This window comes from Neofelis nebulosa, chromosome 16 (genome assembly GCF_028018385.1).
Source record: "Neofelis nebulosa isolate mNeoNeb1 chromosome 16, mNeoNeb1.pri, whole genome shotgun sequence".
In the NCBI taxonomy this organism is placed as follows: domain Eukaryota; kingdom Metazoa; phylum Chordata; class Mammalia; order Carnivora; family Felidae; genus Neofelis; species Neofelis nebulosa.
In genome coordinates this window covers 30101209-30115117 of record NC_080797.1, presented here as the reverse complement: position 1 = coordinate 30115117, position 13909 = coordinate 30101209, and the positions used below count along the sequence as shown (strand labels likewise).

The 13909-nt window shown below is 36.7% G+C and overlaps 1 protein-coding gene across 9 annotated transcripts in view; it reads left to right on the top strand.

Moving 5' to 3' along the window:
- The window catches only part of EFCAB13 (EF-hand calcium binding domain 13), a 185507-nt gene that overhangs the window by 119538 nt on the left and 52060 nt on the right, over positions 1–13909 (top strand). For 6 of the 9 annotated variants that reach the window (XM_058702937.1, XM_058702939.1, XM_058702938.1 and 3 more), the window contains 6 exons: positions 2760–2903; positions 3237–3305; positions 6975–7115; positions 11079–11150; positions 12032–12175; positions 12645–12716. In XM_058702937.1, the coding sequence (XP_058558920.1) occupies positions 2760–2903; positions 3237–3305; positions 6975–7115; positions 11079–11150; positions 12032–12175; positions 12645–12716 (642 nt within the window). Of the gene's footprint in view, positions 1–2759; positions 2904–3236; positions 3306–6974; positions 7116–11078; positions 11151–12031; positions 12176–12644; positions 12717–13909 lie in introns of those variants that run through there. The other 3 variants (XM_058702940.1, XM_058702944.1, XM_058702943.1) reach the window with 3 other exon arrangements.

Below are 13909 nucleotides of genomic sequence, written 5' to 3'. Positions count from 1 at the left end.
TAAATACTTGCTCTTGTAAGACCTGAAACCATAAAACTCCTGGAAGAGGAGCGCCTGGGTGACTCAGGTAAGTGTCTGGCTTGGCTCAGGTCATGATCTCGCGGTCTGTGGGCGTCGGGCTCTGTGCTGACAGCTCGGAGCCTGGAGCCTGCTTCGGATTCTGTGTCTCCCTCTCTCTCCTCCCCTCCCTGGCTCATGCTCTCTCTCTCTCTCTCTCTGTCTCACAAAAACAAATGAAAAATGTTAAAAAAAATTTTTTTAACGTTTAAAAAAAATCTAGGAAAAAACATAGGCAGTAAGCTCTCTGAGATCCATCTTGGAAAAAATTAAAAAAAAAACAATTTTATCTATTAATACAATATCATAGGTAAAGTCAAAGAACAAATAACAATATGGTAGAAACTATAATGTATATCACAGAAGAAAAATAGAAAAATGGGCAAAAGTCATGGATATATAAATCATAAAAAAGATCTTAAATGGCTTATGAACATATTAAGAGATGTTTGATTTTACTCATAATAAGAAATATGCAAATTTAAATGGAGATACAATTTCTCACCCATTAGATTGGCAAAAATTGAAAACCTTCACAGCATACTCTGTTAGGTTGTAGAGAAAAAGACGTTTACCTATAGCTGGTGGGCATTTAACATGCTACCAGTCTAATGGAGGGAATTTGGCAATGTCTAACAAAACTACATATGCCTTTACCTTTGGACCCAGCAATCCTGCTTCTAGGAATTTTCCATGAAGATACCTTCCAACAATGTGAAAATATAGATACATAAGATTATTCATTACAGAATTATTTGAGATGGCAAAATAATGAAAATACTTAATGTGTAAACATTGGAGGTTAGTTGAATAAACTTTAGTTTTTATGTACAGTAGAGTATTATACAACTATAAAAAAGAATTTTTTAAAAAGGAGTTTCAGGGGTGCCTGCATGACTTAGTCGGTTAGGCGTCCGACTTTGGCTCAGGTCATGATCTCACGGTTCATGGGTTCAAGCCCCGTGCCAGCCTGGAGTCTGCCTTGGATTCTGTGTCTCCATCTCTCTCTGCCCCTCCCCTACTCATGCTCATGCTCTCTCTCTCTCTCTCTTTCAAAAATAAACATTAAGAAAAAAGAATTTCATACCGCTGCTTTTTGTACTACTGATTTTATACCTTTCCAGCATTTAAAACTACAAATTTCCCTCTGAGCACTTTCACAGCATCTCACAAAATTTTATATGTTGTGATTTGATAATCACTTATTTAAAATATTTTCTAATTTACCTTGTGATATCTCATTTGAAACATGAGTTATTTAGAAATGTACTATTTAGGGGCACCTGGGTGGCTCAGTTGGTTAAGTGTCCGACTTCGGCTCAGGTCATGATCTCATGGTTCCTGGGTTGGAGCCTCGTGTCAGGCTCTGTGCTGACGGCTCAGAGCCTGGAGCCTGCTTCGGATTCTGTGTCTCCCTCTCTGTCTGCCCCTCTCCCACCCACGCTCTGCCTCTCTCTGTCTCTCAAAAATAAATAAACATTAAAAAAATTAAAGAACTATATTATTTAATTTCCAAATATTTGGACATGTGCTAGGGATCCTGTTACTGATTTCTAACTTAATACACCTTGGTCAGAGAATTTATTTCGTACAATTTAAATTCTTTTAAATTCATTAAGATTTGGTTTAAAGACTAGCATGTGGTCTACCTAGGTGAATATTCCATGTGCACTTGAAAGAATGTATATTCTGTAGTTGTTGGGTAGTGTTCTGTAAATATCATTTGGTTAGATTGTTTGCTAGTTTTGTTGGATATTCTAATTTCTGATTTTTTTTAAACATTAAAATTTTTTTTGTTTTAATATTTATTTTTGAGAGAGAGAGGGAGAGAGAGAGAGAGAGAAAGAGAACGAGCAGGGGAAGGGCAGAGAGAGAGGGAAACACAGAATCCAAAGCAGGCTCCAGGCTCTGAGCTGTCAGCACAGAGCCCAACACAGGGCTCTAACTCATGAACTGTGAGATCGTGACCTAAGCCAAAGTCAGACACTTAACTGACTGAGCCACCCAGGCGCCCTTAATTCTTCCTGATGTTTATTCTAGTTGTTCTATTAATTACTAAGTGCAAGATTTTCAAATCTGCAGTTCTGATTATGGGTTCATGCATTCCTCCCTTTAATTCTGCAAGTTTTTGCTATATTTGGAAGGCTCTTGTTAGATGCATACACATTTGATATTGTTGCAAAATTTAATGTATATGACCTTATGAAATGTACTTTATCTGTTGCTCTCTTTTGTCTTATTTTTGCTGCTCTTCTGTTTCTTTCCCCCAGTTTCCTTATATTTATACATTTATGTGTACCTATTGTCACCTATTTTAAATTATTTTAGGTACATAAATAAATACAAATACTGCCTTTTCTCTTAAGTATAATTTTATATCTTGGGAGATTTTTTCCCCACTTTTTTTTAAATATAAAGGAGACAGGTGTCTGGGTGGCTCAGTCGGCTGAGCGTCTGACTTCAACTCAGGTCATGATCTCGCGGTCTGTGAGTTCGAGCCCCGTGTCAGGCTCTGTGCTGACAGCTCAGAGCCTGGAGCCTGCTTCAGATTCTGTGTCTCCCTCTGTCTCTGCCCCTCCCCAGCTCATGCTCTGTCTTTCTCTCTCTCTTTGTCAAAAATAAATAAACATTAAAAAAAAATTAAAATATAAAGGAGAAACATGAAAATTCCTTTCTAACTGAAGGTGATTATCTCTTCCCAGGAAATAAAAATCAATTTTACAACATCAACATTTACAAAAATGAACTTAAAGACATTCCTGTACTTCAGCAAAATTTAAATGCCATTGGAATCTATCTAACAGATGATAAAATAAAGGAGACTTTGGATAACACTAATCCTAATGGTGAGTAATTACTTCAATTTAAAATAACAAATTTTGTGTATTTCAGAAGTTTCACTCTAAATGCCAAAGGAAATATACTGCCATATATCTTTTAAAAGAGAAATTAAAAGTTGTTTATTGTCTATCAATTTATGGGTTTTTATCAGAGGAATTGATGTTCAAAGTGCATCTCTGACAGCTTTATTTTAGGTCTATTCTGCATATCACATGTGTCACAATAGGATTACCAGTTCTCTCCATTATTTTTGTGTTTATAGCTCTGGTGTTATAACATCAAATGGTCCTTTTTACAATAATACCTAAATTCTTTCTTTTTTTCTTTTTTAAAAAAAGATGAAGTGGCGAGTTTTAAGGATTTCATCAGAGAATTGAACAACAGTGATGAATTTATCGAGTGCCACAGTAAGTATGAAATTCAAAATGCATATGAACAGAAACTTCATTTTTGGGGGGTGGTGTATGTATAGGTATGTGTGTATATAGACTTTATATATACTCTACCAAATCCCCCTTTTATGCATTTTCTCATTTAAACTCAGTTGATGTTGTAAACTCTAGGTTTTCACACATAGATGCATATCTTTCATACTGTAATATTCTTGAATTATTTAAAAAAATTTCTGTTGTCTCTCTTTCTTCCTTGTCATGTGTTTTATTGCTATATTCTTTCTTTTGTCCTTACTAATGCTGATGGGGTTATCCATCTTATAATCAAAGTAATCAGGTTTGGTTTTTTAAATCACATCTAATGACTTTTCCCCTCTGTATTCTTATCTTTCTTATTTATTTCTTCATATATATATATTTTTACATTTGCTCTCTATCTCCTTGCGAAAAACATTGGCTAAATGCTGAACTTTTTTCGGTTTGTTTTGAAATTTCAGCACAGTTCTATCATGGGGACACTAAAACAGCCTTGGACCACAGACATTGAGATTGAGAATTGTAGTCCTAAAACTGGGGTTTTAAAAAGAAGTATTGAAATAAGTGGATTCTCTCTAAATAATCTGTACTTGGAATGCAGTTCCACTCACTATCTCAGGATAAGTTTGGTGGGAACCTTGACAAATTAATGCTATATTCATTATAGAAGATTATAGATCTATGAATAGCTAAGACCCTTTTGGGAAAAAAAAGATAAAGATCTTGCTTTGTCACATGTTAGTACATAGCATAATGCTGTTTTAATATAGACCTGTGAAAATAGACCAGTGCATCACAATATGGAACCCAGTAGAGACTTCTATTAATGGGAACTCGGAATGTGATAGAAATGACATCATCAGTTAGTGGGGGAAAAGATGTATTATTTGGCTTCTGATTTGAGAAAATTGTCTTACAATGCAGAGAAAATGAAGTAGAATCCCTATGTCATACCATATACAAAAATAACCTTTAAAGAATCCAATGAATGTTAAAATGGATCTCAAAGATTAAACTATAAAGCTGTTGGAAGAAAATGTAAGAAAAACTATTGTGCCTTGTGGTTATGGATGCCTTCTTAAAGATGTTACTCCCCAAAAGCACAACCGTGGGGTAAAAAAGGATTTGATTACATCAAAATTAAGGATTTCTGGTAAATGAAGGACTCTAAAACATGTAACAGACTGGAAGAAGATAATTACAAGATAACTAACAACAAATTAATATCTCAAATATAAGGGAATTCTGCAAATCAGCAGTAGAAAGAAAGAAATCAATTGGAAAAATAAGTAAGGATATAAGACTTAGTATACAGGAGGAGAAACCCACATAGCTAAATATGTGTATAAAGAGAGTTGGCAATACTCACAAATTGTTAGTGAGTAGGTAAAATGGTACAGCATTCCAGATTGCAATCTAGCAGTACTTGTCAAATTCAGTATGCATATTTCTTATGATCCAATAATTCTATTCTCAGATAAATAGCCCAGAGAAGTTTCTTGTAGAGACATGTACAGGGATGCTCCCCGCAACATTATGGGAGGGAAGAAATGAAAACAATCTATGAGTCCATGATTTGGGAAATGGTTGAATAAAATATGGTCCATACATACACGTCATAACAGTAAACTAGATTTACATTTGCACCAGAGAGAGACCTCAGTAATAATACGGTTCCATGAAGAAAGGAAAAAATGGAATACGTGTATAACAAAGAATGCTTTATATAAGTTGGATTTCTACTAATGCCCATAAAACACAACCATATTTATATCTATTTCCAGGTAAACACTGAATTCTAAATAGAAAGATAAGATTGAAATAGACGGATTGAAAGAAATTGAGAAAGAGATTGAGATTGAAGTGACAATATTAACAAAGTTGACTTCAGAAACAGATTAGAGTACTCTGTATCCTAAAAACATACACATTCTTTTCAAATACTTATGGAATATCCACAAAAATTGATGGTGTATTTAAGCCACAAATAAAAATTTCAGTGAATTCTAAAAATCAGAAGTCATTCAGACCACATAGTCTGACCATGATGTTGTGACATTAAAATTATTTGTGAAAGAAAGGAAAAGTGTTGCTTTTAAGATGAAAAACAAATTGCCTTGTAAGTAATTCCTTGGTGGAAGAATAAAAGAAACCTGAAAGATTTTAGAAATGATGACAGTGAGGGGCGCCTGGGTGGCGCAGTCGGTTAAGCGTCCGGCTTCAGCTAGGTCACGATCTCACGGTCCGTGAGTTCGAGCCCCGCGTCAGGCTCTGGGCTGATGGCTCGGAGCCTGGAGCCTGTTTCCGATTCTGTGTCTCCCTCTCTCTCTGCCCCTCCCCCGTTCATGCTCTGTCTCTCTCTGTCCCAAAAATAAATTAAAAAAAAAAAAAAAAAACGTTGAAGAAATGATGACAGTGAAAGCACTATGTATCAAATCGTGTAGAGTGTGACCAAAACAATCTTACAGGATATTTTATAGCATTAAATGCTTTTATTAGAAAACAAGAAATATCAAAAATAATTTATCTTTTTTTAAGTTTATTTATTTTCGGAGAGAGAGTGCGTATGACGGGGGGGAAGAGCAGAGAGAGAGAAGGAGAGACAGAATCCCAAGCAGGCACCTTGATGTCAGCGCAGCTGACATGATCATGACCTGGGCCAAAATGAAGAGTGGGACGCTTAACCGACTGAGGCACCCAGGCGCCTCCAGAACAATTTATCTTAAGCGCTCAGTTTACAGAGCTAACCAGCAGCATAAACAACAAAAGAGCAGTACAATCCCCCTGAAAAGTGCTAGTCAGGAGCTAACAACGTGGAAAGTTGAAGTTAGTGAAATAGAACACACACACACACGCACACGCACACACACGCGCACACACACACACACACACACACACACACTTATCCATATAACCAAAAGTTGTTTCTTTCAAAAGACTAATAAAGAACTCTTTAGGAAGTATGATGAAGGGGAAAAAATAGGGAGGACATAATAAGACAGTTGTAACTTGGATACAAGGGAGATTAAAAGATGTAAATGAATAACACTTAAGTTAGTAAAACAACAAATTATTGGCATGTCATCAACAAGACTGTCATTCTTTCCAAATGTTTAAAGACAGAAAGGGCTGCCTTTTTTTAATGTTTGTTTATTTATTTTTGAGAGAGAGAGAGTGAGCGAGCATGAGTAGGGAAGGGGCAGAGAGAGAGAGTGCCAGAAGATCTGAAGCTGGCTCTGCGCTGACAGCACAGAGCCTGATGTGGGGCTCGAGCTCACAAACCGTGAGATCAAGACCTGAGCCAAAGTCAGACACTTAACTGACTGAGCCACCCAAGTGCCCCCTTTTGTTTCCCCATCATGGCACTATTTTCTTAGAGATAATTTTGGTATTTTGTTGTTTTGTTTAGCTTCCTGTGTTGAACTAGTAAGGTAAACTATTTCAGTGTGTCTTGTTTTCTGATATAAGCATTGTAAACCTATAAATGTTGTAGAGCTTTCAGTTTGGAGAATATTTCAGAGAGGCAAAATCTCTCAAGACTGGGTATTCTAGAAAATGAATACATCTCACCCAAATCAAGTTGTTATGTGCTTCTCTGTATAGACTGACCAACTAGATATCTTTGTATTTTGTCATGTCTCTGTTTAGGAATAGAAGATGCATGTAACGTTGTTGATAGTGTCTTTGATAGGAAAGTTGAAGTTAAAGACCTTTTATCTGCATTGGAGGGCCTGGAGAAACCTTTAAATGAAGAAAAACCTGAGGTGTTACTGAACTCTGAAACAGATGGTGAGTTCTTGAGTTACCTCTCAGTTTTCCTGTTTAGACTATACGTGTTTATGCTGGCTCATTTTTTTTTTTTTTTTAAGAATACTAATACCATAGGTTTAGGAAGATTGTTATGGGACTGCTATGTTTATAAATTGGTTACTGAGAATTGTTGTAACCCTTTTGGAAAGTGTGTGGATACTCTTCTTTATTTGGAGAAGACTAGTAGAAACAAGTACTGGTTTTATCCATGTTTTAAAATCTGATACTTCTTGGGGCGCCTGGGTGGCTCAGTCAGTTAAGCGTCCAACTCTTGATTTTGGCTCAGGTCATGATCTCACGGTTTGAGATCACGATCTCACAGTGCTCTGCACTGACAGACGGAGCCTGCCTGGGATTCTCTCTCTCTCTGCTCTCTGCCCTTCCCCTGTTCTCTCCCTCTCTCTCTTCCTCTCAAACATAAATAACCATTAAAAAATGTTTAAAAAGATGTTTTCAAACATTTTAAAAAATAAATAAAATCAGATACTTCTTTTTTAAAGATTTTAAAAAATGTTTTTATTTATTTTTGAGGGAGAGAGAGTGGAGGAGGGTCAGAGAGAGGGAACACAGAGTCTGAAGCAGGCTCCAGGCTCTAAGGTGTCAGCACAGAGCCTGACGCGGGGCTCAGACTCATGGACCACGAGATTATGACCTGAGCCGAAGTCAGACGCTTAACGACTGAGCCAGCCAGGCACCCCATCTTTTTTCTTTGTAGGTCATTTATGCTAGTGGTTTATCAATTTTAATAACTCTTAACTAATTCCTGGCTTTCCGATCCTCTCTATCGTGTGTGTTTATTGTTTCCTCAATTTATGTTTTCATCTGTATCATTTTCTTCTCTACCATTGATTTTGTGACATTTTGTATATATATTTCACATATAGAATGAAATGATCACAACGATAGATCTAGTTAACACATCACCATGCATAGTTAAAAAAAGGGTTTTTTTCTTATGTTGAGAAATTTTAAGATTTACTCTCTGAGCAACCTGCAAATATGCAATACAGTATATTTTTGGATATATATGTATTTTCTATTCTTTTAATTTCACTCTTTCTGTACTCTTCTAAAAAAAGATAAATTTGAAAACATGTAAGGGAAACTAAAATTTGAAAAGAAAGAAACAGGACTTAAAGAAATTAAAAATATAATAATTAAAATTAATTAGCAGACAACAATATTAGCAGATTAAACATAGGTGAAGAGAGAAATATGAAGTGCAAAGGAGTTTGAAGAAATTATACAGAATGCAGCATAGAAAGACAGAGTTGGAATATAGGAAAGAGGTTAGTGGCGCTGGGGTGGCTCAGTTGATTGAGTATCAGATTTCTGCTCAGGTCATGATCTTGTGGTTTGTGAGTTAGAGCCCTGCATTGGGCTCACTGCTGTAAGCATGGAGCCCTCTTCAGATCCTCTGTCTCCCTCTCTGCACATCTCCTACTCTCTCTCTCCCCCAAATAAATAAACATTAAAAAGAAGAAGAAGAAGAAGCTAAAAGGAAGGCAGAATGAAGAGGTCTACTTATTATGGCAATCAGTTTGAAATATATATGTGTATCTGATTACGTTATATATTAGTTATAACTAATATAATGTTACATGTCAGTTATATCTCAGTAAAGCTAGAAAAAGAAAGAATGAAAAGATGTGATATATATCCACACAGGAGAGAAGAGACAGAGTGGTTGCAGAGAAAATATTTGGAGAACTATAGCTGAGAATTTTCCAGAATGAGAAAGACCTAAACCTACCAATACAAGAATTCCAGTGAATCCCACATAAGATGAAAGGAAATCCATACATAGGGTTATCATGATGAAACTGTGACATACCAAAGAAAAAGAAAAATCTTAAAGGTAGCTAGAGAGAAAAGTCAAATTATCTATAAAGGAGGAACTTTTTCTTATTCTTGATATTTTTTTCTGGGTCTTGAAATCTAGAGAAACATTTTTGTAAATTGAGGATAACCACCCCACGTTCCCCTCCACTTTGGGAGGAACTTAGGCTTTGTCTGAGCCTTTGAAACTACAAACTAAAATTCATCCAATTTTGTTTTGTTTTTGTTTTGTCTTTGGCAAACACTCTTTGGGTAAAAACAGTCGCCGTGTTTCTGGATTACAGCCTTTCGTCAGTTGTTTGGTCTGGGAATTTCTTACTTTCTTGGCAGCACATTGATGAATTCAAGATTTAAAAAAAAATTTTTTTTTAACATTTATTTTTGAGACAGAGAGAGACAGAGCATGAGTCGGGGAGGGTCAGAAAGAGAGAGGGAGACACAGAATCTGAAACAGGCTCCAGACTCCAAGCTGTCGGCACAGAGCCCGACGCGGGGCTCGAACTCACGGACTGTGAGATCATGACCTGAGCCGGAGTCGGACGCTTAACCGACTGAGCCACCCTGGCGCCCCAAGATTTTTTTTTATAGCAATAATTTTATTTAGAATTTTTAGTTGTTTTTAGTAGGAGGGCTGATCCAGATATCTAGCTACTAAATACCAGAAATTGAAATCATTTTTTTCTTTCAATTAAATTAAATCAGACCCTGGGGGCAGGGTGGTTGATTACTGGCACCCTCTCCCATTCCAAAGTCACACCATAATGTGGGAGACAGAGGAAGAGCTTTTAAAACTTCCTTGCATTGTGTTTCTACTGATGCTTTGTTGTTGGAGCCTGTGGTAATCCTGCATGTGTGTGAAGGGAAGCTCCCACAGGGTAATTCTCACTCTTTCCCATCAAACCTCTAGTCTCTCAACCCCTCCCTGTCCCTCTCTTTCCTTCTGTCTCTGTCTCCAGACAAACTCTTCCTCTCTATTTAGGCATTTGGCATATTTTCTTCAATGACTCTAGGTTTTTGCAAACACAGTCCCTACCAAAACTCTCAGTCTACAAAAATCTCAGGAGTGAGGAAATATTTAAGGCCAAGCTAACTGCTTTGAATAGGAAAGATGGGTCAAATTATCCTGCCACTTCAAGAGGTATAGTGCCATAGCTCCAATATTTGCCATTTAGATAAATTACAATAGACTTCAATAGAGAAGGGTAACTTTTGAATCAGGCTCTGCAGAGTCCGCTAACTCAAATGCCTGTGGTAGCCAGGCACGTAATGCAAAATTAATAAAATGAGTTGGTTATAAGACAAAAGGAAGGGGTGTGGACTGTAAGGTAACTTGAGAGCATGTGTCCTAGATGAAGATAGTTAAATTCAAATGGAAAGAAAACCCCACCACTCCCTAGGACAATGAACATGACTGACTCTCAGCTATATTCAGTCTGTGGGCTACCAGCCTATGACCCCTGAAGCAGGCTTCTGTAGGAGTGGGAAAACAATCTTTTCCTTCTGCCCTTCTAGGTTCCCAGCTGGAGCTCTGTAACAAGAGACAGATCAACAAGAGAAAAGCATTCAAATTTAATATAAATTTTACACGAAAGGGGAATATTCATAAGGAGTTGTTAAAGCTGAATGTTTTGGTGTTAGCTTTGATGAAGTGTGGAAAGTGGTAGAAAACTGTGATAGGACAAAATGAGATGAGCTGAGGGTGGTAAACCAGGGGAAACTTAGTAAGGTCTGTTCGTTCAGATTCTTCTTGGTGTCCCTCCAACCCTCAGTCTTCAGAGATAAGGATGCACCCTCCCTCTGGGTATAGCAAGGGCATCTCTCACATGAGTGTCTTATGACCTGCCTCGGGGCAGGGGATGGGGAGGTCTGAATCGTAACTGTACCTTGCAATTCCCAGATTGTGTTTCCTTGCATTCCCTGTTTGTGTGTGTGTACGTGTGTGTGTGTGTGCGCACACGCACATGCTCATAATCTAAGTGTATTTCTTACCATGCATTATGGTCACAGAAGTTTGAAAGCTGAATGAAATTGAAACAATACCAGATCCCTGCTTTAATGAGCTTAAAATCTATTTAAATTCCATTTTATTTCTTAACTTTGCAGAAAGTAAAAAGATCTTAAAAGATGTAATTGATGTTTTCATTAATTCACCTAAACCATCAACACCATTCAATAGTAAGTATAGTAAAAGAATGAAAATTAAAAGTAAATTTCTAAGATCATTCAATGATATTCTTTTTCTAAAATATAGTTTGTTTTCCCCTGTATTTTTAATTCCTTAAGTTTTCTTTGCTGTATCAAGATGTTATAAACTGCTTTCTTATTCCTTATCATATTTAATCTGTGCTTTGACTATAATGAATTATTTAGAATTACATTCCTAGAATATGCTTTCTTAAAGCAAAAAAGTTTGTCTCAGTATATGCTCCAGTATAAGGTACACATTTTCTCCCCTGGTGAATCTAATACAATTTTCTCTCACCTCCAATAATTTCCATAAGCTTCTTTTTCTCACCTATACTGAAACATTAAAAAAAAGTACACACACAAAAAAGGATTTACTGCATTTAATACTAGTAGGTAGGCTAGCAAGAAAGAGAGGCTTTCTAATGCCTAGGATAGGGTGTGACTGTTTTTCAGTGCATAACAGATTTATATTTTTCAGTTTTCCTTTTGCCAACTAGCTGGGTTCTATTTTTGATATTTGACTTCATTCTAAGAGCTATTTATTATCAAGCTGTTCTTGAAATGCTTTACAGTCTATGAAAGACTGGAGCATGTAGTAGAAAAACCTTTGAGGAGAAATAGTTAATAAATAAAAGCAAACTTCTACAAAATGTTGCAGAAACTCAACTTTTAGCTGGCTAGGGGTATGTTAAATTTTGCTTATTGTTTAAGTGACTTCTGAAAACAGAGCCCACTGACATGTTTTGAAAGCCCTCTAACTCAGAATTCCTTTTGTAATACATCTACTCTGTGCAGGTTAGGGTGTTAAGTCTAAAAAAGGGCTTTGCCTCAACTTCCTCATCAGTTCTCTATTCTTGACATGTTTACAGATTTATTTAAAGAGATTACAACTCTTGATAAGATCAGAAATGATAAGATGCCTATAAATGAGCTGAGGTCCCAACTCCGGAAGGCTAGAATTCTATTAAGCAACAAGACGTTCCAGGAAATTCTGGGTCAAGCATCTATTGATGGTGAGTCCTTTTTAAAAGAACAATCTCTGTTGAAGTCCTAGTTTTACTGTGTGCTTGGGATATGTTTTATATATGTATGTTTTAGATAAACTAGGTCTTAGAAACATAATGAGAATGTAGGCATACTGAGAACAAATTAAAATTAATATTTTTTTACTCTTGGAAATATTTTTAAGAGTTACCCTCTGTCTGGCATCACATTTGTAAAATGTATACATCAATATTTAATTAAGACAAATAATACAGTTAGAATTTTTTCTTGTTTTAAGGGAATAGATTCGTGGTAAAATTATTTTAAATTGATTAGTTTTTATCTGGCTAATTTTCAGACATTAACAAAATTTGTCCCCCCCCACCCCCACCCCACCCCCCGCCACACACACACACCATTCCCTGTCATGGTTATTTTAATGATGATTATTAACATTGACACCTTGCCATTTTATAATCCTTATACGTTACTTTTTAGAAAATAGTGAAGTAAGTCTCAAACAAATTTTGGAGGCTTTGAACACAAATAAGCCAGCTCCTGAATTTGAAGGTGGGTCATATTTCCCATTGCCTTTTGTTATTATTAAACAGTATTGTGAGCTATAAATGATATTCAAAAGCTGTATTGTAAGGGTTAAATTGTAGTGTAGAGCTAATGCTTAGCTTGAAAAATAACAGCTTTGTGTTGACACTGAAGGTTAAGAGATAACAGCCTTGCTTTGCTCTGGTAAACTACGCCTCATACCCTTGTAAATTAGGCTTCACCACTTAAGGAAACAAAAGTTCAAAGAAAAGAGCATCAGAGGCAGGGTCAAGGAGATCCACTGGTTGCAACTTAGAGGCAGAAAGTCTAAAGTAAACACCTCATTAGGCAACTGTTTCTAACTCATCTGGAACCTGTTTCTTTGTTCTGTTCCCAGGTGATGATAAAACGATGTGATCGGTTATAAAAACTCTGTCCCCCGGCTGTTCGGGGCAGCACTCTTATCAAGAGTGTTGGTCCCTATCGGTCGGCCTTGCCTCTCATTGTAATAAACTTTGTTGTGACTGTCACTGGTGCCTGTAGCATTCTGTTTCAGGAGTTGTGTGGATGCAACAGTATATTTTTATAATTAAAAGTACACAGTTTGACATATGCACGCACCTATAAACCTGTCATCACAATCAAGGTAATGAACACATCCCTGACCCACAAAACTGCCTCATGCTCCTTTGTAATCTCTCCTGCCTTTTTCCCATCCTCTTCCTCATCCGTAGGCAACCACTGATCTGCTTTTTGCCAGTATAGATCCATTGGCATTTACCAGACTTTTATAAAATGGGTATATTCTTTTTTGCTAGATGCTTTCATTCAGCATAATTATTTTGAGATTCGTCCACGTAGGATGTATCAGCAGTTCATTGTCATTTATTACTGGCATAGAACTCCATTTTGCTGATACACTGAAGTTTATCTACTTACCTGGTGAGGCTCATTAGGCTATTTCCAGTTTGGGGCTCTTATAAATAAAGCTGTTATGAACAGTTGTGTACAATTCATTGTATGAGTATATGCTTTCCTTTCTCTTGAGTAGTTACCAAAGATTGGCTGGTTCACATGGTAGGTGTATGTTTAACTTTTTAAGAAACTGCCAACTGGTTTCCAGAGTGGCCACACCATTTTGCATTTCCACCAGCAGTGTATGAAGAGGTCCAATTCTTCCATATCCTTGGGAGTGCTTGGTGGAGTCAGTCTTTTTAATT